This window comes from Amblyraja radiata, chromosome 22 (assembly GCF_010909765.2).
Source record: "Amblyraja radiata isolate CabotCenter1 chromosome 22, sAmbRad1.1.pri, whole genome shotgun sequence".
Lineage (NCBI taxonomy): Eukaryota > Metazoa > Chordata > Chondrichthyes > Rajiformes > Rajidae > Amblyraja > Amblyraja radiata.
Window position 1 is genome coordinate 5372806 of NC_045977.1, and position 24738 is coordinate 5397543.

The following is a 24738-nucleotide window of genomic DNA, read 5'->3' on the forward strand; positions in this document are numbered from 1 at the left end:
CGGCCAAAAGCGGTCAAGATCAGAGATTTAGTAATATAGATTGTGTTCTTTTAATTGTATGGCTGCATGGTAACGCTAATATCACTGTACCTTAATTGGTGCATGTGATAATGTGAACTTGAACTTGTAGGATAGTGTTAATGTGCAGGGATCACTGGTCAGAGCGGACTCAGTGAGCCGAAGGGCCTGTTTCCACGATGTATCTCTAAACTAAACTAGGCATCGATGCCACTGGTCTGCACCAGCAAGCCCTTCTTCACCCACCACACGGATAGTTTTTGATGCAGCTATTGTTGCGACTCGTGTTGCAGCCCCTGCCGACAGGGCTTTCTTTGGGCTGCCACTACCAACTAATGCGCTCGGTCGCCGTGTCTGCTCTATTGTCGTTGTGGCTGTAAGTGGCCGGGGAGGCAGTGTGAGCTGGGCGTGGTGTTGGCAGGGCTGTCCCCTATAACCAAATTCCACTATGAACGGGTACAACGAAATTTCGTTCAGACCGAAAGGTCTGAATGACAATAAAGGAATCAAATTCAAAACATTGAACCAGGGTTATTTACTGTACTAATTTTACCCCTTTTAAATTATTGGCCATTTCAATGTAAGTATTTTGAACTATTAATGGGGGGCATTTATATTCATAGTATAGATATCCAATTTTTTAATATTTGGCTGGGAAAGAAGTCAATTGAATTTGTATACTGATATTAAATTATCCTCTAATTTAAACCTCAATGCATTTTGCGATTTTCCATATTTATAATTTCTCCATTTCTATTTTTGTTTCTGATCAATATGTCAGGTTTTCTGGAATCAACAGAAAATGTGTCTGAAATGAACGCCCAGACATCTGGAGGAACTCCAGCCACAACTCCTACAGTCGATCACACTAAACACAAGTCACCAGGTATGCTTTACTATCCACATGCCACAGTCTTAAGTATGTTAACGTTACAGATCAATAATTTTATTTTAAAGTCAAAGTGGATTACATCTAATTTCCTTGATTTAACATTTCAGTGTTGTCCCTCCAGTAAGTGAGATTCTCTTTATACTCGCTGCCTCGCCTGCTGGGTGTTTACATCATTTTGTGCTTGGAAATAAAACATAAATCTGATCGAAGAATGTTATCAATTTTGATTCTGTAACAAGTATAGACTAGAATTTGTAATTTAACTTGTGTATCTTTGCAAATCTTTAAAGTCTGAATAATTTCCCAGCATAAACATTGCACTAAGAATGCTTATTGTATGTCTTTATAGGACAGAAAATGTTTAGAAGGTCTTCCAAGACTTCTATTTCAGATGTGATCAGCGAAACCTCTTCAGTGAATCACACAGACGAAGTAGAGGAATCTGAAGCCACCCATGAAATAACTAGACTTGAGGTGAAAATGATATCAGCAAATATTCCAATGCTTTCAAATGATAATTTGGAGCTTCCTTCAGGCTGTGAGCCAGAAAAATCTGATACAAATGGTATCGACATAGCAGAAGTTCAGCCAAGCTCTATAACAGAAGCTGAAGATGTGGAGAAAGGAAGTCTTAGATAAAATGAAAGACACACCTTTGTAGCAGGAAGACTGCAAATTCAAAGAAAGCACACGTCCAATATTTGGGATAAAATGGAATCTTTAAGCGAACTGTGCCATATAATACTACATGCAGTAAGGATACTACTGTTGAATGCCTTGAAGTAGGATTTGCACATGACAGTGACATGACTAGGAATTTCATGTCTGTTTCCTGCTGCCAATTGTAATTGAAAGTTTGATTTTAATATTGATCTCTAATGGAATCTGGGAAGTGGGATGAATCTCAAGTGCAATTGTTTTGTTTTCTGTAGAGTGTGAAGAAACCTATAGCTTTCCTTCCTACATTGCAGTAGAATGAAGTATGCTATTGTCCCATGAACGGGTTAGTTTGTAATCATTTAAAATTAGTCAAACTTTATTGCTGTTAATTTTGCACATTGGTGATTTTGTCCTTTAACTGTATACCCATTCTGTACATCTTAATTTAAAGACGATTTAAGCTTCAAGCAAGAAGTTGTTTGGATTTTTAGTTCAAAATCAAATAAAATGTTTAATAAGTGAAATTCAACCTCATTAAAGTATATACTCTATGGAAGTGCATTTCATTCCTCTTTCTGCTGCTTCACCAATATTGTTGTCTGCAACCAGTTCAGGTGTTGATGCAGGGGAGTGGCAATCTTCAAGAATAAATCAGAATGCCGTTCTCAACAAAGTATTTTTATTTTTCATTATAGATGCTAGTTTCAATAAATTAACGAATTTCCATATGGACCCATCTCCAACCTCTGGCATAACAACATTGAAAAACTAAAGCCTCACAGGAATACTTAGTAGCAAGTCATTTGAATGGAAATATTAATTTTGTTGTATGAACTGCCAATCCTTTGGGTTCAACTTAATTAGAAGGAATAAAACCATTATAGACGAGTAGCAGAAATGTTTAAGTAGCATAATGGATCCTTTCCCAAAAACCAGCTGCAGTTTTTTTGTAGATCCTAGACTCACCCTTAGGAAATAGTGCCTCTTCTGGAGAGGTAGTCAGAAATTGGAAAATGTTCTTCAAGTGCTTTACAAAGTGTGGGGGCTCAACTACAGGAGATGTTGAAAAATACTGTTCAAAAGAAACACAACATGAAGAAGGTAGTTAGATTTGAATATTTACATCAGGACATTGAACTGCTTATGTTGAGCAATTTACTGTACCTGTAATATTCTATGGTCAGGCTGCTGTAACCAGAATTCAGCAGTTGGAAATGGAATCCACTCATACGGTTCAATCTGCATCTGTTCTGCTTTTGCATCATAAATTGATATCATCTTTAAAGACAAAACAGATAAACGCAGGGTCATTTCTACTTTGCCATGCCAGCCCACTTCAGGTAACTAAAATCATTTAGTTCGAAGCGACAAACTTACAGAACCTCCCAGAAAAGTCCGAGCAGCACGAACATCCTCATCTGGACCTCGGTCTGGGAACGTTGCTTGAAAAATCTCTCCAGTTTTCACATTTACAGCTGCAGGAAAGTTAAGCATTGCAGTAATTGGTTCTTGAGTTACTTCATTGATTTATGGAGCTGTCAATGAATGTAGTTGGAGAGCATTTCTAACCCAATACTCAAACAAAATGGAAATTACTCAACAATCACTTGGTTAATTATGAGCAGCGGAACCATGTTGAAATACAGAGATCCAGCATCTGATAATATTTATGCTAAAAACACAGTGGGAGATCAAAAGAATTGTTGTTTGGGCAAGGAGTCATCTTATAATACAAAGTGGTTCATAGATGGATGGAAATGTACTCAGTGCCAAATGGTTCTTTGGACCCCATTAGGAAACATAGCATCCAGCTGTTAAGGTTCATATCAGCAGTTGCTGCACAGCTCAGGATACTTCAATGGAATTGTGATGCAAATGAGGGTGAAAAATGCAACAAATACTTACCTATTCCATATATCACAGGCCAGTGAACATTTTGCTTCTTTGTGTCATTCAGTTCTGCAAAGGAACATTTTACAAAAAAAAATTTGACTCCTTGGTCACACATTTTCAGCTAGTAAGTGAGGCACAGACATAAGTAATTTAAAAATAACAACTAATCTCACCTTTCAGGACTTCGAGAGAATGAGTGCAAGTACTCTGAATTATAGTCACACAATAAGCATACAAAACAGCTAACTATTTGTACATTGCAAGGTCCAACTATCAAACAAAGAATGCAATATGATTAACGTACAAGAGGCCCAGTGACATTTTGCATAGGTCAATGTTATTTTTACATTTTAAAACAGCATTAATGGTTGATATTTCACAATCATTGAATTCCAATCCATTATTCTTATAGCAAGATAAACTAGTTTTACCTGTTACGCAGTAGGTTTCCAAATGAATGTTCTCTGACTGACTGTTGAAAGCTTCTACAAATTAAGAAGAGGTAAGCATGATGTTAAATCAGGTTTCTTAAAGACCGATTTTTGGGTTATTACAGTATGCAGACCTCCAACGTGCTCCTCACAGATCTTGAAACGTCCAGATAACCAGGTGCCAAACTGCAGTATCAAATTAGTGACAGAACAAACATCAGCTTAGTATATAAAATGGTCCTCGCCTTTGATAATTCTAGACAGGTAACAAGATTTGAGTTACCGTTCATATCAATGAGCAATTTCTAAACATTGAAGATGTGTGGTTTGAAAATACTAGACACGTCATGCAGTACAGAGTGATAAATTAAAAAACAATAATTTGTGTACCAATATTGGAACAAGTTTTTCTTGTGAATAGCTGAATCTTTCAGACCAGAAACTAAACAATGCAACAGAAAAATGTCATTCTGCCCATTGGGTTGTCATTTCTCCCCTTGAGCAAATCATCATATTCTCTCTATTGAGTCTGAAGAAGGGTCTTGACCCGAAATGTCACCCATTCCTTCTCTCCAGAGATGCTGCCTGTCCCGCTGTTACTCCAGAATTTTGTGTCTACCTCTGATTTAAACCAGCATCTGCAGTTCTTTCCTACACATCGCATTCTCTCTCATGCCAATCAATTCTGCTGTGATTCTCTTGCAACCTCCCTACACTAAAGGATAATTTACTGACGGGCATGTTTTAGGGAGAAAATAAATTGGAACTCGCAGCAGAAGCACATGCTATCATTGAGAACATCCAAAGTCCAATAAACAGCTTCTAAAGTCTAAAGTCACAATCAAATTCGAGTCCCTGGAACATCTAATACTCTGCAAGGTATTCTCTTTCACATTTTCCAATTACCAACCTATCTGAGGGATGATTGACATTCAAAAGTTAGCATGTCTTTTTTTAATATGGAAAGAAACCGGAACATCTGATCAGACAGAATACGTAAACTCGACACATACAGCACTGAAGGTCCAATATCTATAACGTTTCCCCAACACTGTGGAATATCTAGTATGTTCAAGAAAGAACCGCAGATGCTGGAAAAATCGAAGGTAGACAAAAAAGCTTTTTTCCATGGGAAGGAGTCCTCACCCCTGAGTCATGACTGCTTCTCCTGTTTCCAACGGACCCCCTCCTCTTGGACCCCCCCTCGTGGCCATCTACCTGCTTTAGACCGTTACATTTTAAACTGCCGGCGGGACATCAACCGCTCCCCTGCTGACAAGGGGGGGTGCCGTGGTAGTCTGGCACGCTGAACTCTACCGGTCTGAGGCCAGGCCCCAACTCTCAGACACCTCCTCCTACTTATCCTTGGACCATGACTCCACAGACGAGCACCAGGCCATTATCTCAAGCACCATCACTGGCTTCATCGCTTCCGGCTCCCTGCCCTCCCAAAGCTCCAACCTCATAATTCCCCAGCCCCACACTGAAGATTTTAGGGAGAAGATTTTGTCTTCTCCCCAAAATCCACAAACCTGACAGTCCGAACAGACCCATTGTTCATGTCCCACCGAACTTATTTCCACATACCTCGACTCCATCCTATCCCCCGTGGTCCAATCCCTCCCCACCTATATCCAAGACACCTCATACGCTCTTCGTCTCCTTCATGACTTCCGTTTTCCAGGTCCTCACTCCCTCATCTTCACCATGGATGTCCAGTCACTCTACACCTCCATCCCCCACCAGGCCTTAAAGCCCTCCATTTCTTCCTCAGACCGCAGAACCAACCAATCCCCGTCTACTGATACTTTCCACCGCATAGCGGAGCTGGTCCTTAACCTCAAAAACTTTTCCTTCGATTCCTCCCATTTCCTCCAAATCCAAGACGTAGCTATGGGCACGCGCATGGACCCCAGCTATGCCTGCCTATTTGTAGGGTACGTTGAACTATCCTTGTTCGAGGCGTACCGTGGCATTAACACTAACCTACACACACTAGGGACAATTTTACATCTATACCAAGCCAATTAACCTACAAACCTGTATATCTTTGGATTGTGGGAGGAAATCGAAGATCTTGGAGAAAACCCACGTGGTCACGGGGAGAACGTACAAACGCTGTACAGACAGTGCCCGTAGTCAGGAACCACCCGGGGCTTGTCGCTGTAAGGCAGCAGTTCTACCGCTACACCACTGTGCCGCCCTGAAATCTTCCAGACTAGATCAGATATACCTGACACTGGGAAGCTAGGAAAATGCCCAATGCTGATTCACAAGAGCATCATCCAGCAAAATCTGCACCAAAGCCGTATTTGAAAAGATTGAAGCAGGTGAGTAAAAGCTCAATCTAATGTTTATAAGAAATCTTTTACGGGAAGAGGGAATTCCAGAGGTTTGACTGTGCAAAAGGGTAGAACTGCAGGAATGGATTTGCATCTCAAAGGACTAGGAATAAAGTTACAGAAATTAGAGCACTTTAAAATCAATCACAAGGAAAGACTCATAAAAACATAGAAAATAGGTGCAGGTGTACCATTCAGCCTTTCAATATGATCATGGCTGATCATCCAAAATCAGTATTCCATTCTGGCTTTTTTCCCCATATCCCTTGAATCCCTTAGCCCTAAGAGCTAAATCTAACTTTCTTGAACACATCCAGTGAATTGGGCTCCGCTGCCTTCTGTGGCAGAGAATTCCACAGATTCACAACTCTCTGGGTGAAAAAGTTATTCCTCATCTCAGTCCTAAATGGCCTACCTCTTATTCTTAAACTGTGACCCCGGGTTCTGATTCCCCCAACATCGGGAACATTTTTTCCTGCATCTACCCTGTCCAATCCTCTAAGAATTTGATATGTTTCTATAAGATCCCCTCTCATCTTTCTAAATTCCAGCGAATACAAACCCAGTCGACACATTCTTTCGTCATATGTCAGTCCCGCCATCCCGGGAATAAACCTGGTGAACCTACACTGCATTCCCTCAATAGCAATAATGTCCCTCCTCAAATTAGGAGACCAAAATTGCACACAATACTCCAGGTGCGGTCTCACCAGGGCACTGTGGATCTGCAGTCGGACCTCCTTGCTCCTAAACTCAAATCCTGTCGCAATGAAGGCCAACATGCCATTAGCTTTCTTCATTGCGTGCTGTACCTGCATGCTTACTTTCAGTACTGATGTAAACGCACACCCTGGTCTCGTTGCACCTTCTCTTCTCCTAATCTGACACCATTCAGATAATAATCTGCCATCCTGTATTGGCCACCAAAGTGGATAACCTCACATTTATCCACATTATACTGCATCTGCCATGCTTCTGCCCTCCCACCCAACCTATCCAAGGCACCCTGCAGCCTCGTAGCATCCTCCTCGCAGCTCACACTGCCACCCAGCGTTGTGTCATCTGCAAACTTAGAAATGTTACATTTAATTGTCTAAATCGTTTATATATATTGTAAACAACTGGGGTCCCAGCACCAAGTCTTGCGGCACCCCATTAGTCACTGTCAACCAGTTCTCTATCCATATCAATACCCTACCCCCAATACCATGTGCTCTAATTTTCCCCACAAATCTCTTGTGTGCAACCTTATCAAAGGCTTTTTGAAAATCCAGACACACCACAGCCACTGGCTCTCCCTTATCCATTCTGCTTGTTACATCTTCAAAAAATACCAAAAGATTAGTCAAGCATGATTTCCCCTTCATAAATCCAAGCTGACTTTGACCGATCCTGTCACTGCTTTCCAAATTTGCTGCTATGACATCTTTAATAATCGACTCCAGCATCTTCCCCACTACTGATGTAAGGCTAACTGGTCTATAATTCCCATTTTTTTTCTCACCTTGCTTTCTTAAAAAGTGGAGTTACATTGTCTTCCCTCCAGTCTACAGGAACTGTTCCAGAGTCGAGAGAACATTGAAAAATGATCACCAATGCATCCACGATTTCTCAGGCCACCTCCTTGAGTAATCTGGGATGCAGACCATCAGGTGCTGGGGATTTATCTGCCTTCAGTCCCAACAGTTTACCGAACACCATTTTCTGACTAATGTGGATTCCCGTCAGTTCCTCCCTCCCACTAGATCCTCGCTCCACTAGTATTTCCGGGAGATTATTTGTGTCTTCTTTAGTGAAGACAGAACCAAAGTACTCGTTTAATTGTTTTGCCATTTCCTTGTTTCCAATATAAATTCACCTGTCTCTGACTGTAAGGGACCTACATTCGGCTTCACTAATCTTTTCCATTTTACATACCGAAAGAAACTTATAGTCAGTTTTTATATTCCCCACAAGATTTCTTTCATGCTCTCCCCCCCCCCCCCTCTTAATTAACCTCTTTGTCCTCCTCTGTTGAGTTCTAAATTTCTCCCAGTCCTCTGGTTTGCTGCTTCCTCTGGCCAATTTATATGCCTCTTCCTTGGCTTTAACACTATCCTTGACTTCCCTCGTCAGCCACGGTTGAGCCGCCTTCCTAGTTTTATTTTTTCGCCAGACAGGGATGAACAGTTTCTGGAGTTCATCCATGCAGTCTTTAAATCTTCCCCATTGCATCTCCACTGCCAACCCTTGAAGTATAATTTGCCAGTCTATACTGGCCAATTCCCGTCTCATACCTTCAAAGTCTCCTTTATTCAAGTTCAGGACCCTAGTCTCTGATTTAACTGTGTCACTCTCCATCCTAAAGCAGAATTCCACCATATTATGGTCACTGTTGCCCAAGGGGCCTTGCACAAGAAGATCGCTAACTAGTCCTCACTACACAATACCCAATCTAGGATGACTTGTCCTCTAGTCGGTTCCTCTACATATTGGTTTAAAAACCCACCCCGTGTATACTTCAGGGAATCCTCCTCCTCAGCGCTGTTGACTCAGCACTGTTGACTGGGGATATTTTTTTGTGACAATGGGTCTATTTGAAACAGATAGGACATGGACACAAAAGGGGTCAAGACACAAGATACTAAACTATAGCAGATTTTTTTAACAATAATTTTGATCATGTATTGGATGCTCGTCCACATTTTGTATCACATTCCAGCACCAAATTTTGTTGAAATACAAATATGCAAAACCACAAAATAATAGATCAAAACCTACCGAGCAGCTCCAGAGTGAGCCTGTGTGACAGCAACTGCTCGTCAATGTATCCTCCTACCAGGTGAACTTCGTATCTAAAACACAAAATAACATCAGTCTATTGAGAATTTATCAAGTGAAATTCTTAACTAGTTTAGAAAATTGTGATTAAAAGGAGGTTTACACTCTTTCAACTACACCACATCCTGGACAAAAATCACAAGCGGAAGGTGTGAAACAAATCTGAGAATAAACATGTTGTATATTGGCCAGTCCTGGTGACATTTGGTCTTAATTTTTACCAGGAGATTTCAAACAATGCAGATGTTGAAAATCTGAAATAAAGAAGCAGAAAGTGCTCAGCAAATCAGGAACGTCGATGGAGAGAGAAACATGTTTAGCGTTTCAAGGTAAAAGACCGTTTTCAGAATCGAAACTTTTGAAATAAAACAAGTTGCAGAGGAAACATAGGAGGATGATGAGAACTAAAGAGTAGTTCTACTAGTGAATAACAGGTTCAAATTAGAGACAAATTAAATTATCAGGTTGGAAGTAAAAAGGAATGTTGAAAATTACAGGAGTAGGAAGAGTTAATAAATGCATGGCTGAATGGCTAGTGTCGGGTGGGAAGTTTTAGATTTCTGGGTCAATGGGACTGCTTTGGAGAAGACAGGTTGCATCTGTATTGTGGCAAGATAAATAGTACTAATGAGGAGGGTTTAAACTAATTTGTCAAGCTATAGGAATTTTAAATTAGTCAATATTAACTGGGACAGTTTTAGTGTGAAAAGGCACAGAGGGGGTGGAATTATTAAAGTGCATGCAGGAGATCTTCTTGAGCAAGTTTGTAGACAGTCCAACTAGAGAAGGACCTATTCCAGGGGAAGATAGACATAAAATGCTGTAGTAACTCAGCGGGTCAGGCAGCATCTCTGGAGAAAAGGAATAGGTAACTTTTCGGATTGAGACCCTCTTCAGACCCAAAACTTTACCTATTTTCTTTCTCCAGAGATGCTGCCTGACCCGCTGAGTTACTCCAGCACTGAGTGTACACTACATGCCTACTTTTGTTCCATGGTGCAAATGTAATGTCCAATGCAATCTGACAGGTATACATATGATTTTGTTTTACAAAAATTACTGCATTTGGAAGAACAATAGTTAAATATGATTGATATACAATGCTAGGTTAAAAAAAATTTAAATATGGCTCTAATGGAAAAATATACACAATTGGCTGTTCAACCTGAATCGCAAAAATAGTTTTGACAGTTTAAATTATGCCACATTCCCTGACTAAAGTCACAAGAGGGGGTGTAAAGAACACTAGGAAACAATCAGAATAATGGCTGATTGCAGCAACATAAATGTGTGGGCAAAACATTTGCATATCAGCCAGCCTTGGTGATGAATGACCTCTGTCTTTAGCTGAGGATGTTGAAAGCATTCCTACCTCTCCCCAGATAAAATGCACCAAAGCCTCTCCTGAACAATCATCCAAAAGCAAAATACCGCAGGTGCTGAAAATCTGAAATATAACAACAATGCTCAAAATATTCCGTAGGTCATGCTGCATTTTACGGCAAGAGAAACAGATTTCACCTTCATGCCAATTGAACGTTCCCGTTTCCAAGATGATTGTTCCTGAGTGATATGACACGAGCAGAAAGCGATGATTGAAAATGATAAAACCTGTGCGAAGCGGACGATGCTAATACAAATTGAGCATTTTATGCATGCGTACATTGCACAATCATCAGCTATGAAATGTCACCACCCTGAAACTTTAACTATACTTCTCTCTCAATGGATTCTGCATTTCCTGCTCAATGAATCCAGCATTTTGGTTTATTTCAGATTTTTGACGTCTGCAGAATTTACTTTGCTTCTCAATCACAATTATTTATGAAGATACATACCTGAAGAAGGTGGGTCTCGACCCGAAATGTCACCCATTCCTTCTCTCCAGAGATACTGCCTGTCCCACTGAGTTACTCCAGCATTTTGTGTCAACCTTCGGTTTAAACCAGCATCTGCAGTTCCTTCCGACACAATTATTTACTGTTTGGATATCAAACTACCAGATAGGTTCCTGTGGATATGCATTGAAGATTTGCCCTTATTATCTGTTTATGTAATAAGACCTTACCTTCCATTACTGGATCCATCTGATAACGAGCGGACAGCATTTAACATTTTGGACACAGTCATTGCTGTATCTGACCCATCAAGGTGCCCCAATGCTGTTGCTCCACTACCTGAAAGGGCACAAGAACACCAATGAAGAGGAGCAATAGGCCGATGGCCTTCAACTCTACTCCACCATTCACCCTTTTAATTCAAAAATCGAAACAATCTTGGTTTTGAATATATTTTAGCCCGAATCCACGTCTACCAGCGATCCCCGCACACTAACCTACACACACCAAGGACAATTTACAATTATACTAAGCCAATTAACCTACAAACCTGTACATCTTTGGAGTGTGGGAGGAAACCGGAGATCCCGGAGAAAACCCACGCAGGTCACGGGGTGAACGTACAAACCCCGTACAGAAGACAGGATTAAAACCCGGGTGTGTCAGGCTGCAACTCTACTGCTGCGCCTCCATGCACCCTGAATTATATTAATGTCTTCAATGGGTCAATGTCTTATTCTGATACCAGTACCAGATTCCCTCATGAGAGAAAACATCCTTCCAGCATCTATTGTCAATCCTCCTCAAAATGTAATGCCTCACTAAGATCATCTATCATTCTCCTAAACCCCAATGAGCCAAGGCCTAACCTGCTCAACTTTCCCCCACAAGACAACCTCCTTCATCCCACTGAACATTTGCCAAACTCCCTGCATGTTTTCATAAATAAACCCTCAATGTACACAGTACTCTAGGTCTTACCATCACCCTCAGCAAAACTATTGTCATCTTCCACTTCTACAGTGAGTCCAACTTCCACGTCTTCCTAATTACAATTCTGTACCCACAAGCTAAGCTTCTATACTTCACCATTTGAACAATGTTCTGCCTTCTTAAACTTCCTAGGGAAATGGATAACATTAGATCTCTACCATCTATGCTCCATCGTACAAGTCTCTGCACACTCCCTCAACCTACCCCTTTGCATACTCTGTTTTATTGTTCTTGGGGCGAAAGGAATCAAGGAATGTGGGGAAATAGATGGTAAAGGGAAGAATTTGGTTAATCAGCCACGGTTATAATGAATAGTGGACTGAAAGAGCTCAATGGCCTTGTCCTTGCATCGTCTGCAAACATAGCTCCCATGCTCTCAGTTCCTCTCAGTAAAGGGCCTGTCCCACTTTCACGACTTAATTCACAACCTTTTTTACTCGTGGACATTTTTCATCATGCTAGAAAAACGCCCCGACCTACTTGATGTCATGAGTACCTACGACTAGCATCACGGCCTGCTACGACCTCGTGACGACCACGCTGCGAGTGTGAGTCAAGGGCAAACTCGGCAGAGGTCGAGAATTAGGTCATGAAAGTGGGACAGGCCCTTAATCTGATCCCTGTGGCACTTCAGTACGTCACAGCTTGCCTTTATGAAAATAACCATTTTATCACAAGCACGTTGTCTTAACTTTCAATGCTTTATCCATGGTATTATATTACCTTGAACACTTAATTTAATTATCGTACAAACAGGCTGAATAATTGAACTGTAAACATCTTTCATTACCTGTGTGACGTAGAACTACCACTTGGCAAGTCGTTGCATCCTCTGTTCCAAGTGTAGATACAGAGCCTGTGGTCAGAGATACACAGTGAACACATCAATCTCTTCCATTCATGCTAAAAAATACATGGAACTGTGCATTCTTATGCAGCTGAGTTTATTCCTTTTCTTTTACAATTTGGGACCGTTGGTCAGAACTCAACATTTAAATTCAATAGAAGAAAAGTTTGCCCCTCACAACAAATTCCCATCAAAACTCAGCTATTTTTGGGTCACAAAATTACTTTTAAAGAATACAGTTAAGATCATGACTGCAGAGATACAAACTAATCAGAAAAAAAGTTTAAAAAATGGCATATAAGAATTCCAAGTGCTTCGGATGAAAAGTGCAATTTTAGTCTTTATAGCAAAGGGGATGAAGCAATCGACGAGGGCAAGCATTGCTACAACTGGACAGGAATGACTAAAACAATGCGCACAAATTTGTTTCATTATTTGAGAAGGGATGCGTTTACATTGGAGGCAGTTAAGAGAAAGTTTACTTGGTTGAGGAGGCTGCCCTAAAATTGGAGAGTTTGTGTTGGGTTTTCTGAAAATTAAAGAACTCGATGTTCATACCGGTGGGATTAACCCAACTGAATGAACATTTAATTCTCCAATTTTAAGTAATGTGGCGCCATCTGGTGGTCGGGCCACCGGTTAATCAAACCCTTGTTCATCATGTGATAAGAGGTACGTGACTGAGGGGCGTGGGTTAGAAAGGAAGGAGAGGGTGGCCCTGCCACAGTGACACGCAGTTACTCTGGGCTCAGCAACACTGCTCTTGTTTTTGATTTATTTTTTGTAAAGCTTGTCCTTGAGTTCACAATGTCTGACTCCTTTATCGCGCTTTAGTAACCACAAACCCCCATCCTTCCTGTCCCCCTTTTTTCAACCCCCTCCTCTGCGCCCCATCTGGGCTCACACCCATTTCTACCCGTTCCCTCCACTTCCACATACATTCCCTCCTCTAGCTTCATAATTCCCAACGCTTCAATCCTTTTGTCTCACAATTCTGTGCTTTCATCTCTGGGCTTTGTCCAACCATCTGCCTATCAAAAATCCCTCTTACCCACCTGACAAAACGAGCCAGGCTTTCTCGTGCCTTCCTCTCTCTCAGCTTTCACCCCCTCCCCTACAATCAGTCTGAGGAAGGGTCCCGACACAAAATAGCACCTATCTATCGTCTCCAGAGATGTTGCCTGACCCACTAAGTTGCTCCAGCACTTTGTCCCTTCTTACATTCAATGACCTTGGTTGGTATAATTTTGGTTCTGAAGTGGAGCTAATGAAGGCTAAATGGCTGAATGGTTTTCCACTGTTCTGTAGATTACCTTCACTCGTGAGGAATGTGTTGGAGGTGAGATGTTGCATTGCAGCAAGGAAGATCAAGAAGAATTGCTTGTGTGAAGAAACAATCTTGCCTGAACCCACTGCAAATGTGGGCAGGCAGGTGGGACTAGTGTGGATAGAAACATAGAAGATAGGTGCAGGAGTAGGCCATTCGGCCCTTTGAGCCTGCACCACCATTCAATATGATCATGGCTGATCATCCAACTCAGTATCCTGTACCTGCTTTCTCTCCATTCAGCCACAAGGGCCACATTTAACTCCCTCTTCAATATAGCCAATGAACTGGCCTCAACTACTTTCTGTGGCAGAGAATTCCAGAGATTCACCACTCTCTGTGTGAAAAATGTTTTTCTCATCTCGGTCCTAAAAGATTTCCCCCTTATCCTCAAACTGTGACCCATTGTTCTGGACTTCCCCAACATCGGGAACAATCTTCCTGCATCTAGCCTGTCCAACCCCTTAAGAATTTTGTAAATTTCTATAAGATCCCCCCTCAATCTTCTAAATTCTAGCGAGTACAAGCCGAGTCTATCCAGTCTTTCTTCATATGAAAGTCCTGACATCCCTGGAATCAGTCTGGTGAACCTTCTATGTACTCCCTCTAGGGCAAGAATGTCTTTCCTCAGATTAGGAGACCAAAACTGTACGCAATACTCCAGGTGTGGTCTCACCAAGACCCTGTACAACTGCAGTAGAACCTCCCTGCTCCTATACTCAAATCCTTTTGCTATGGGATGGGACATCTTAGTCGGCATGGGCAAGTTGGACCGAAGAAACAGGGTAAATAGTTGGATTGAAGAGCCTGTTTCTGTCGCCACGAAATGAAACAGTTTGAGAATAACAAAAAGTGATGGCTATGACCATTTGCCAAAATTTGACCATTCATATCAAATTTAGTGCATCTGTTTGGATGTAGTATTCCATAGGAATATGCTTAGAAGGGAAAACATTCAAATAAATTAGATCTGATTCTTAAAATAAATCTCAATAAGAGAATCTGTATGATCAAGTAGACAATTATAATCCCTGTATCTTTAAAAAGTGAAATACAATGATGCTTACCATCCTGAGGAACAGTTGCTGCAAATTCCCTTTGCTGAATATATAAAAGACCTGGAGGATCTACCTTGATGGCGGGCTTCGATTTCAAATGTTCTGCACCTTCCTGTATGAAATAGAAGCATTAGACTTTTCTATAACTCGTAATATTTTTACCCTAAATTAGACAAAATAGCTCCACTTTTAGTATCCGTTGTTTAAGATGTGGACTGTTATACATCGGTGAGATCAAACGCTGACTGGACGAGCGTTTTGCGGAACACCGTCGTTCAGCCCGCCTGAACCTACCTGATCTCCCGGTTGCCGGACACTTTAATTCTCCTTCCCATTCTTACACAGACCTTTCTGTCCTGAGACTCCTCCATTGTCAAAGTGAGACTAAATTCAATTCAATTCAACTTTATTGTCATTGCACAAATACGGGTATAGGTACAACGAAATGCAGTTGCTTAGAAGGGGAAAGTTGCTTAGGAGGTTGAATGCAAATTGGAGGAACAGCACCTTATATTTCGCTTGGGCAGCTTACAGCCCAGTGGTATTGTTGATTCCGGATCTAATACTCTCTCCCTCGTCTGGTTCAGTAAACCACTGAGTCGAACACTGGAGTCCAAACCCTTCTTTATTTGTATACAACACCGCGGGGCCAGCCTCGGATCCACTCACTCGAGCCGTCCGCAGCCTCGCATAAACAGAACAGAAGGAAAAACGACCGACACGCCCTAACGAAACGATCACCCTTATATACCCCTACACGGGACGGGAAAACTAACGGCGCAAAAGTACAGGGAGAGGCAACTCCTGCAAACCAATCACGGCACTTATTCAGTACACAGAAACAAAGTAAAACATATTCAGTGAGGTGACCACTCACAGATATCGGCGGGAAGACACAGAAACAGACACGGAACAAGCATCAATGTATTGAAACATAACAAAAACCTCTTTAGGAAACCCAGACTTAGTGGCAATAGGTGGGTCACATGGGCACAAGCTTCTTGGGGCTTCTTCAGACTTAAGGGCCTGTCCCACTTGGGCGTCATCATTTACGCGTCACGACGCATGCGCTGTGCCACGCACGTGATGCGCGCATGGTACGTATTATGCATGCATGGTATGCATTACGCGCGCATGGTGTGTGGTGACGTAGGCAGTGATGTGCGGTCACGCGTGGTGCCCCAGGATTTTTGGATGTACAAAATCTTCGCGAACCATCTGCGTGACGCGCAAATGACGCCCAAGTGGGACAGGCCCTTTAGTGACGGCAGCTAGGTCACATGGGTCTCCAGCAACATGCAATGTGTTGTCACTATCAGTGAAGCCGTCATTCACAGACACCTACCATTTCCTAAAGTACCCAAACCCCTGCATATTCACCGTTAACTTTTTGCATATCTTTCATTCATTGTTCTTTATCTCTCCACATCACCGTCTATATCTCTCGTTTCCCTTATCTCTTATCTTCACATTGTGTTTTTTGATTTTGCGTCTTTGGAGCGATTTCTATCTTTAATTTGTATATTGATGATGTCTTTATTATTTATTTTTCTCCGACTATATGTTTTTTTCTCTTCTGTTAATCTTTGTAAGGTGTCCTTGAGATTTGAAAGGCGCCCGAAAATAAAATTTATTATTATTATTATTATTATCCCTAACCAGTCTGAAGAAGGGTCTCGACCCGAAACGTCACCCATTCCTTCTCTCCAGAGATGCTGCCTGTCCCGCTGCATTACTCCAGCTTTTTGTGTCCACTTCTAGACATTCAGCTTGGATGTCCATTTGTTCAAAAAAATAATTACAAAAGGTCTTGTCTAAATTGCAATATTGTGGAGACTGCAGATTTGGAAAGATCAGACCTCAAACACAGACTGTTGAATTATTTATCCCACCGCCATTTTGGGGGTCTCTGGCTTCTAGCTCGGCTATTCCCAGAATCTCTCATCTCCCTCTCAGCCCACCCTGAACCCTGGACTCATCTGACCCCCGCAGCAAAGTCCACAAATCAAACAAGGAGCAGTAAATGGCCATGCACCAAGGATGGTGTATTGAAATTAAACCGCAAAAGTTACTAAGGTAACACATGCTAAAGCTCTGATGTAATGGTATGATTTAAGTGTTCTAAAATAAGGCATAATATGTGTTTACGTAATTCAAGCTGATTCGCACCCCTCTCCACTAAATCATGCGTACAGATTTTAATACAATTAATAAAAGTAACTGTTTTCCTGGAATTTTGCCTGCCTGCTTTGCAACTCAACTCTAATTCTATGAAGTTCACCCCTAGTCAGGCCCTAACGACTGGATAATAATGGAGATATGGAAGTTCTATGGTGTGCACATTCTTTTCTAATTCGCAGTGATTTAACTAAATATTTAACTAGCCATTGATTTGTGGTCCTTTCTGATTAATGATTTGTCCAAATCAATGCTCGAAGTGTTAAGTTCACCAAAGTTTCCATCTTGAGTTGTAAGAAAACTTTGACCCTTTAACGTTTGCACCGCATTTAGATTGAATGCAATACAGAGCAGAGTTTATAATCTGTCACATTTTACACTTATGAGAAGGACCTCATAACAAGGATGTTTGTTGTTTGGTAATGATGATTAAACCCCGTACACCTGATATTAGAAATCTGCAGTTGAGACAAGTTAAACTTGTAGAAGAAGTGGGTATGAAGAAGGGTCTCGACCCGAAACGTCACGTATTCCTTCTCTCCAGAGATGCTTCCGCCCCGATGAGTTACTCCAGTATTTTGTGTCTATCTTCGGTGTATAGATAGATAGATATAATTTAATTGCCACACAACCAAGGTCGGTGGAATTTGGGTTGCCAGCAGCGGTACAGTAATAAAGAACACCCAACCACAATAAAAATTTTACACAAACATCCACCACAGCATTCATCACTGTGGTGGAAGGCACAGAACTTGGCCAGTCCTCCTCCATTTTCTTCTTACTCCACATTTGTATAATGCTCCTGGTGGTTTAAGATAAGCACACCAGGTTCAATGTGCAACTGGCCAGACCTTGGATTTAATAGGAACTCTGTCCCAAGTTGCTGATGGTTACCAGAATTGCAAATACAGAGTAAGGAACAGTCAGCATTTTCACTTGTGATTACAATCTAGTGCTACCCACTGAAATAGTCAGATGTTGTAGATAACTGACAAAATTATACAGAAAACAGTAAGCTATTTGTTAATAGCACACACACACACACATAGGATCAGAGACAGGTCTGAAAACCTTTTCACCGCTCTGGAATGTTTATACAGCAATAACCAAATTCTGATTTATAAACAAAGTATGTCACAACCAAGTTCAGACCGTCTTTGGGTAATGAACACTTTTATACATGCCCATAGTCAATTTTGTGGCACAGTGGTAGAGCTGCTGCCTCAGCACCAGCGACCCAGTTCAATCCTGACTACAGAGGCCGTCTGTGCAGAGTTTGTACGATCTCCCTGTGACTGCGTGAGATTCCTCCAGGTGCCCCGGTTTCCTCCCACACCCTAAATCATGCAGGTTTGTAGGTTAATTAGCTTCTGTAAATTGGCACTAGTGCTTAGGACACGAAAGTGGAATAACATAGAACTAGTGTACATCTGATCGATGGTCAGAGTGGGCTTGGTGTGTTGAAGGGCCTGTTTCCACGCTGTACCTCTGCATCTGTTCATTAGTCAGAAAATACACAAAACGTTAACTCAACATTGTAACACTGTATTGCAATCAATGGCATCAAAAGCACAAAAGGCTGACAAGAGCCAATTACTAAAAGTGGAGAGGGGAATCTAGTTTTGCTGTTCATATTAACAAACACATGTACATACGTGAATTTTTTTAAATTCAATAATATTACATACAGTGGTGACCATGTTTGGCTTTCGTAACTCTTGAGGCCAATCATCAAAACGCCCCCCCGCCTCCAAAAGAAAACCTAGATGCAACATCTATCCTTTCTGTTCCTCCTTCCACTTCATCCAAGATTCAAAATACCCACTCGAGGTGAAGCAGCAGTTTACCCGCACATCTCTTGTTTATTGTACTGTGCATCCAACCTGGTTTTCTCTACAATGGGAAAACCAAACCCAGATTTGGGTGATCACTCTGCAAAACATCTCCATCAAATCAGCAAGCAGGACTAAGCTTGCGGTTAATTTAAGCCCCTATCTCACCCATTCTGGTTTCACTGTCTTTGGTCTCTTCCAATGAACTGACAGGTAAGTTGAAGAAACTGCACCTTAAGATCTGCGTTAGCTTCAGGACCACATCAACTTTTACAGTGTCTGATAAGCAGAGTCCCAGTCTTGTACCGCACCGTTCCTAATCCAACAAATACAGATAATGCAAATATCTCTGCAAGGGCATCTGCAATTTCCTCCACAACTTCTGACAAGATCCTAGGATGTGCTTGTCCAGGCCCTTGTAACATTCTCCAGTTCTAATGAAAAATCAATGACCTGAAACATTAACTGACTCTCTGCACAAATCCTTCCTAACCTAAATTATTGGAGTCCCTTTCCCCTTTATGTTCATTGATTTTATTTGTATTGACAATAGACAATAGATGCAGGAGTAGGCCATTCAGCCCTTCGAGCCAGCACTGCCATTCAATGTGATCATGGCTGATCATCCCCAATCAGTATCCCGTTCCTGCCTTCTCCCCATATCCTCTGACTCTGCTATCTTTAAGAGCCCTATCTAGCTCTCTCTTGAAAGTATCCAGAGAACCGGCCTCCACCGCCTCTGAGGTAGAGAATTCTGTGCATGTTCAGATGTGCAGTGCAAAGCTTTTGTTGCGTGCTGACCAGTCAGTGGTAAGACAATACATGATGACAATCGAGCCATCCACGGTGTACAGCAACCAAGTTCCCCAAGATATGACTCGACTATGTCACTGCCACTGGCCACTATAACCACTAACATCTTCCAGTTTTGTGAAGATTGAGAGTAGACTAATTGAGCAGTAATTAGAGTTAGAGTCATAGAGTGAGTGGTACAGTGTGGAAACAGGCCCTTCGGCCCAACTTACCCACACCGCTCAACATGTCCCAGCAACACTAGTCCCACCTGCCTGCATTTGGTCCATACTCCTCCAAACTTGTCCTATCCAGATGGATTGGATTTGGTACACTAATCTGTGAATGAGGTACAGCTAGACAATTTTCCATGTTGTCCGATGCCCAACGTGATGACCTCAGGAGGAAGCCAATATCATCCACGTGACACTGTACTGAGCAGAGAGGCAGACATTTCACCTTGCCTCCACCTCCCCCATGACGGAGATTGCCACTGCTGAAGATGAACATATTTTTGAAGTATAAGCTGTTATTCCCATTGCAAAATTGCACAAAAATTGATTTTTAACAACATAATATACAAAGAACCTACTGATGGGAAAAAAATCACATTAAGTAGATGGTCACCATGTTGAATTGCACTTCCCAGAATCAGGTTTGATCTCTTGATCTCTGTCCTTTCTCCCGTATTAAAAAAAACATACATTTAAGGCTGAAGGTGAAATGTAGACAAGAGAGAGTAGTGAAATGGAAAGATGGAGGGAGGGAAATAGGTGAAAGGGAACAGAGGTGGGGGAGTGGATAGATGGGGGATAAAATGGAAATGTGGCACTCAGGAATGGGAGATGCATGTACAGATGTACAAAGGGGAAATGTGCATGGTGAAGAGCGAAGAAATGGCAGCACATCTGAAGGGGGGTCTGGAATAGAGAGGGGGTAGGGTAGCGGAAATATCTTCAAACTGGAAAATTCAAAGTTCATACCGTTTGATTTGAAGCTACCAGGTCCAGCACGAGGTACTGTTCCTACAGTTTGTGTGTGCCTTAACTGTGGCAATGGAGGAGGTCAAGGGCAGAAAGGTCCGTGATGTGGGAAAGGGAGTTAAAATTATTAGCAACCATGGAGAAACCACGTTTACAGAAGAGGAAGTCTCTACACTGTCAAGACTCAACTTGGCAGCAGATGCAATAATGACGGAGGAATTAAGAGTCAGGAATGGCATCCTTGCAAATGGCAGGATGGGAGAAGGTGTATTCAAGATAACTGTGTCAGTCAGTGGGGTTGTAGTGGACCTCCGTCGATAGTATGACCCGTGATGGGAATAGGATTGTTGGAATTGCTCAGAGGGCCAAACTTTCTCTTTCTATGTCATATCATTGATATCTTATATTGCCGCAGGATGTCCATGGCATTTTGCGCGCAATGCAAGGTACTTCTTTTTGCAACAAGCAACCAATTTGCATATAAACAAGAACGCAAAACAAGAACGCAAAGCGAGAACATGTTTCGTTCTCCGGCACTGGAGGTTAGATGGTGGTTGTTAACACACCGTGCGGGAACACATCCAGACAACGCGCCAGCCGGAGCTACTCACTGAGCGCTGCTCCATTCAGACGCTGCACCCATTGTCAGCTGAACAGCCTGAACAACCCAGCAGGAGCACATTTACAGCTCACCTTTAACCTGGAATAACGCTCAATGAACTCTCCGGTGGACGAAGGTAGGCTTACGGGGCGGTTGTAAACGAGCAGCGGCATCCCGCACAGTTCCGCAGTCGTTGCTCCAGGCAGCGCCGGCAGTGGGTGGGTGGGTCGGCAGCGCCGCTGTGTTGCAGCCGCCGAGCCGAGCCGAGCCGAGCCGCGCCGCTCTCTGGGGGCTGTAGGCGCCTCCTCCACACAACGTCCTCACTAGCAGCAGAACCGTCTGCACTCAACCACAAGTCCCACAATGTATTGCAGCACACTCCTGGAGGGGGGGGGGGGGGGGAGGGAATTAATGCAGAAGTTAGCAACGTCCCCGTCTATTAGTTTCATGGTTAATCCGAGCCAAGAAGAGTTACATCGCGTGGAAATTTGCCGATTTCTCACTTCTAAAGCGTGCGGATCTTTTTTTGACAAAAAAAAAAGATTAACACGGCGGCGCTGCTGGTAGAGTTGCTGCTTCTCAACACCATGGTTCGATCCTGACCTCTGGTGCTGTCGGTGTGGAGTTTGCAGGTTCTCCCAGTGACCGTATGGGTTTCCCCCCTACATCCCAAAGACGTGCGGTTGTGGGTTAACGTTAAAGGAGCGTCTGAGAAAAATGGGACAATGTCGAACTAGTGTGAACGGGTGATCGATAGTCGGCATGGATTCGTCGGGCCGAAGGGCCAGAATTTGATTTGGAGATACAGCATGGAAACGGGCCCTTCACGTATTTATTTATTAACCCCCCCCCCCCCCCCCCCCCCCCCCCAACCATTGATTATGGACCATTTTACCCGTAGATGCTGCAATATGGCCCAGCGAGTGGAGCAGCATCAGTGGATGGTAACCCATCAAGGTTAGTTTATAGTCACATGTACCAATTAAGCAGGTATGATGAACACGGTATTAAGAATATAAGACCTTGTACAGGCAAGGCAGGTATGATGAACACGGTATTAAGAATATAAGACCTTGTGGTTAACGCCCTGAAAGATTCAGGGGTCTATACGGGCAAGGCAGGGATGATAAACACAGTGTTAAGAAAAAGGGAGGGAAAAGGCTGTGGGCCAAATCCCCGCATTCTGCCCAATTGGGGCAAATGCTGGACCCTGGAGGGCAGGAAATACCCAGGGGTTGGAGAAGCCAACAATGATAAGTTATAGTCAGTTGGGGAAAATGCAGAGCTGCATATGGGCAGATGTCCACGGAAAATGAAGAGCCGGAGGGGGCCAAAATACCCAAGGGAAAGAGAAGACAGGGGCCGGGGTGGACGAAAATCACCCGGCCAACAAGACGGGGAGTCAAAGGGCAGAAGGGGAAGATAAGAAGTTCGGTAGAAATTAAACCCGAGGGAGGTACCTAGGAGAGGACCCTGAGGGGAAGGGAGTTTGCCTCCTTGAAGATTCATTAGGTCTGACGAGAACAGTTAGATCAATTCCTGAGAGACAGGAAAATTCCTGAGACAGGATGATAAGTGAGTTACTCCCGAAAGTAGCAGATAAGAAGACAGCAGAGGCTGCGAAAGGGGGATGTGATAGAAGACGGCAAAGGCCGGGAACAACAGTGCAGGCTGGGAGAAAATATAAATTGAAGTATCTATTTGAAGTAAGAATGAAACAAAGTGATTTGTTTGAAAACCGGTTTGGAACAAATGGTTAAAATGAGCAAGTTGTAAAATTGAACACAGACGCCCCCGTGGCGGAGGTGGGAATTCCCACTGTGTTTGGGCCGTGGGGGATTGCGAACAAGCTGCAAAAATTAACTCTTTGTATCCTGGTAACCTGAAAAAGAGAAGTTGTAAAAATCGTTTCTTGATGTTCTTTTAGATTTCTTGTCAGTAAAGTTAACTGGAAATAAGTTAATTGATGAAACATGACCAGCTTTTATGTTGTTTTATGGTAGACATACAAGTTGAGAAACACAGACAGAGAGAGAGAGAGAGAGAGAGAGAGAGACAGACACAGAGACACAGAGAGAGCCAGATACAGAGAGAGAGAGAGAGAGACAAACACAGAGACAACCAGACAGAGAGAGAGAGATTTTATTTATTTAGCGAATGCAAAATCCTTTAGCCAAACAGTTGCCTCTTGATCTGCTGTATGAAGGGTGACAAGTCCTCCTTTGAGTCTTTGTTGAAGGCATGCTTCAATGATGTGTTGTAAGGGAGTGCCACAAGCACACCGTGGGGTTGGGCTGCTGCCCCATTTGTGAAGGCTGGCCAAGCAGGGGCCATGTCCAGTCCTGAATCTATTCAGCGTTGAGAGACAGAGACAGCGAGAGCGAGAGCGAGAGCGAGAGCGAGAGCGAGAGAGAGAGAGAGAGAGAGAAAGGATGCCTTCTGGAGCTGTCCGCTGGCAACAGAGAGTAGAGACTTATTCGCCTTTGAGTGGGAGAACCTAAAAACCGGGCGAAAGCAACAATTCCGGTGGGCGGTGCTCCCTCAAGGTTTTACAGAATCACCAAATTTATTCGGCCAAATTTTAGAGCAGGTATTGGAGGATTTCCCAGGACACGGGGAAACGCAACTATTACAGTATGTGGATGACCTCCTTTTGTCAGGAGAGAGAGAAGATGAAGTAAGGGACGCCACAATAAGCCTGTTAAACTTCTTGGGAAGGAAGGGGTTAAGAGTGTCCCGTAACAAGCTTCAATTTGTGAAACAAGAGGTAAAATATCTGCAGGCATCTGATAAGTGGAGGAAAGAGACGAATCAACCCTGAAAGGATAGCTGGGATCACGGGAGTACCACTACCAAAGAATAAGAAAGAGATCCGAAAATTCCTGGGATTGATAGGATACTGTCGACTGTGGATAGATGGATCCTCCAGGTGCATAGATGGAAAAAGACATAGTGGGTACGGTATAGTGAACGGGGAAACGATGGAGGAAATTGAAAGCGGCAGGCTGCCTGGTAGTTGGTCAGCTCAATCTTGTGAATTATATGCATTAATGAGAGCTTTAGAATTATTGGAGGGGAAGGAAGGGACATTATATACCGATTCAAAATACGCTTTTGGAGTAGTACACACCTTTGGGAAGATCTGGAAAGAGCAAGGAATGATAACAACTCGAGGTAAAGAATTAGCGCATGAGCAATTGGTAGGTCAGACACTGGAAGCCTTGCAAAAAAAC

At 42.7% G+C, this 24738-nt stretch overlaps 2 protein-coding genes across 3 annotated transcripts in view; one reads left to right on the plus strand and one right to left on the minus strand.

The window, feature by feature from the left end:
* pdxdc1 (pyridoxal dependent decarboxylase domain containing 1) overlaps positions 1–2121 on the plus strand; it is an 87769-nt gene extending 85648 nt beyond the window's left edge. The window contains exons 22-23 of one of the 2 annotated variants that reach the window (XM_033040295.1): positions 800–904; positions 1260–2102. In XM_033040295.1, coding sequence (XP_032896186.1) covers positions 800–904; positions 1260–1549 — 395 coding nt within the window. In that variant the 3' untranslated portion in view covers positions 1550–2102. Of the gene's footprint in view, positions 1–799; positions 905–1259 lie in introns of both variants that reach the window. The other variant, XM_033040293.1, reaches the window with a different exon arrangement.
* Positions 2122–2231: 110 nt separating this feature from the next.
* ntan1 (N-terminal asparagine amidase) lies at positions 2232–21799 on the minus strand. Its single transcript, XM_033040296.1, has 10 exons — positions 21598–21799; positions 15129–15231; positions 12678–12743; positions 11125–11233; positions 8997–9070; positions 3895–3948; positions 3476–3529; positions 2948–3045; positions 2735–2848; positions 2232–2642 (listed from the first exon to the last, which is right to left on the minus strand). The coding sequence occupies exons 1-10, from the start codon at positions 21676–21678 to the stop codon at positions 2472–2474; spliced, it is 924 nt and encodes a 307-aa protein (XP_032896187.1). The 5' UTR covers positions 21679–21799; the 3' UTR covers positions 2232–2471.
* Between the last annotated feature and the right edge of the window lie 2939 nt (positions 21800–24738).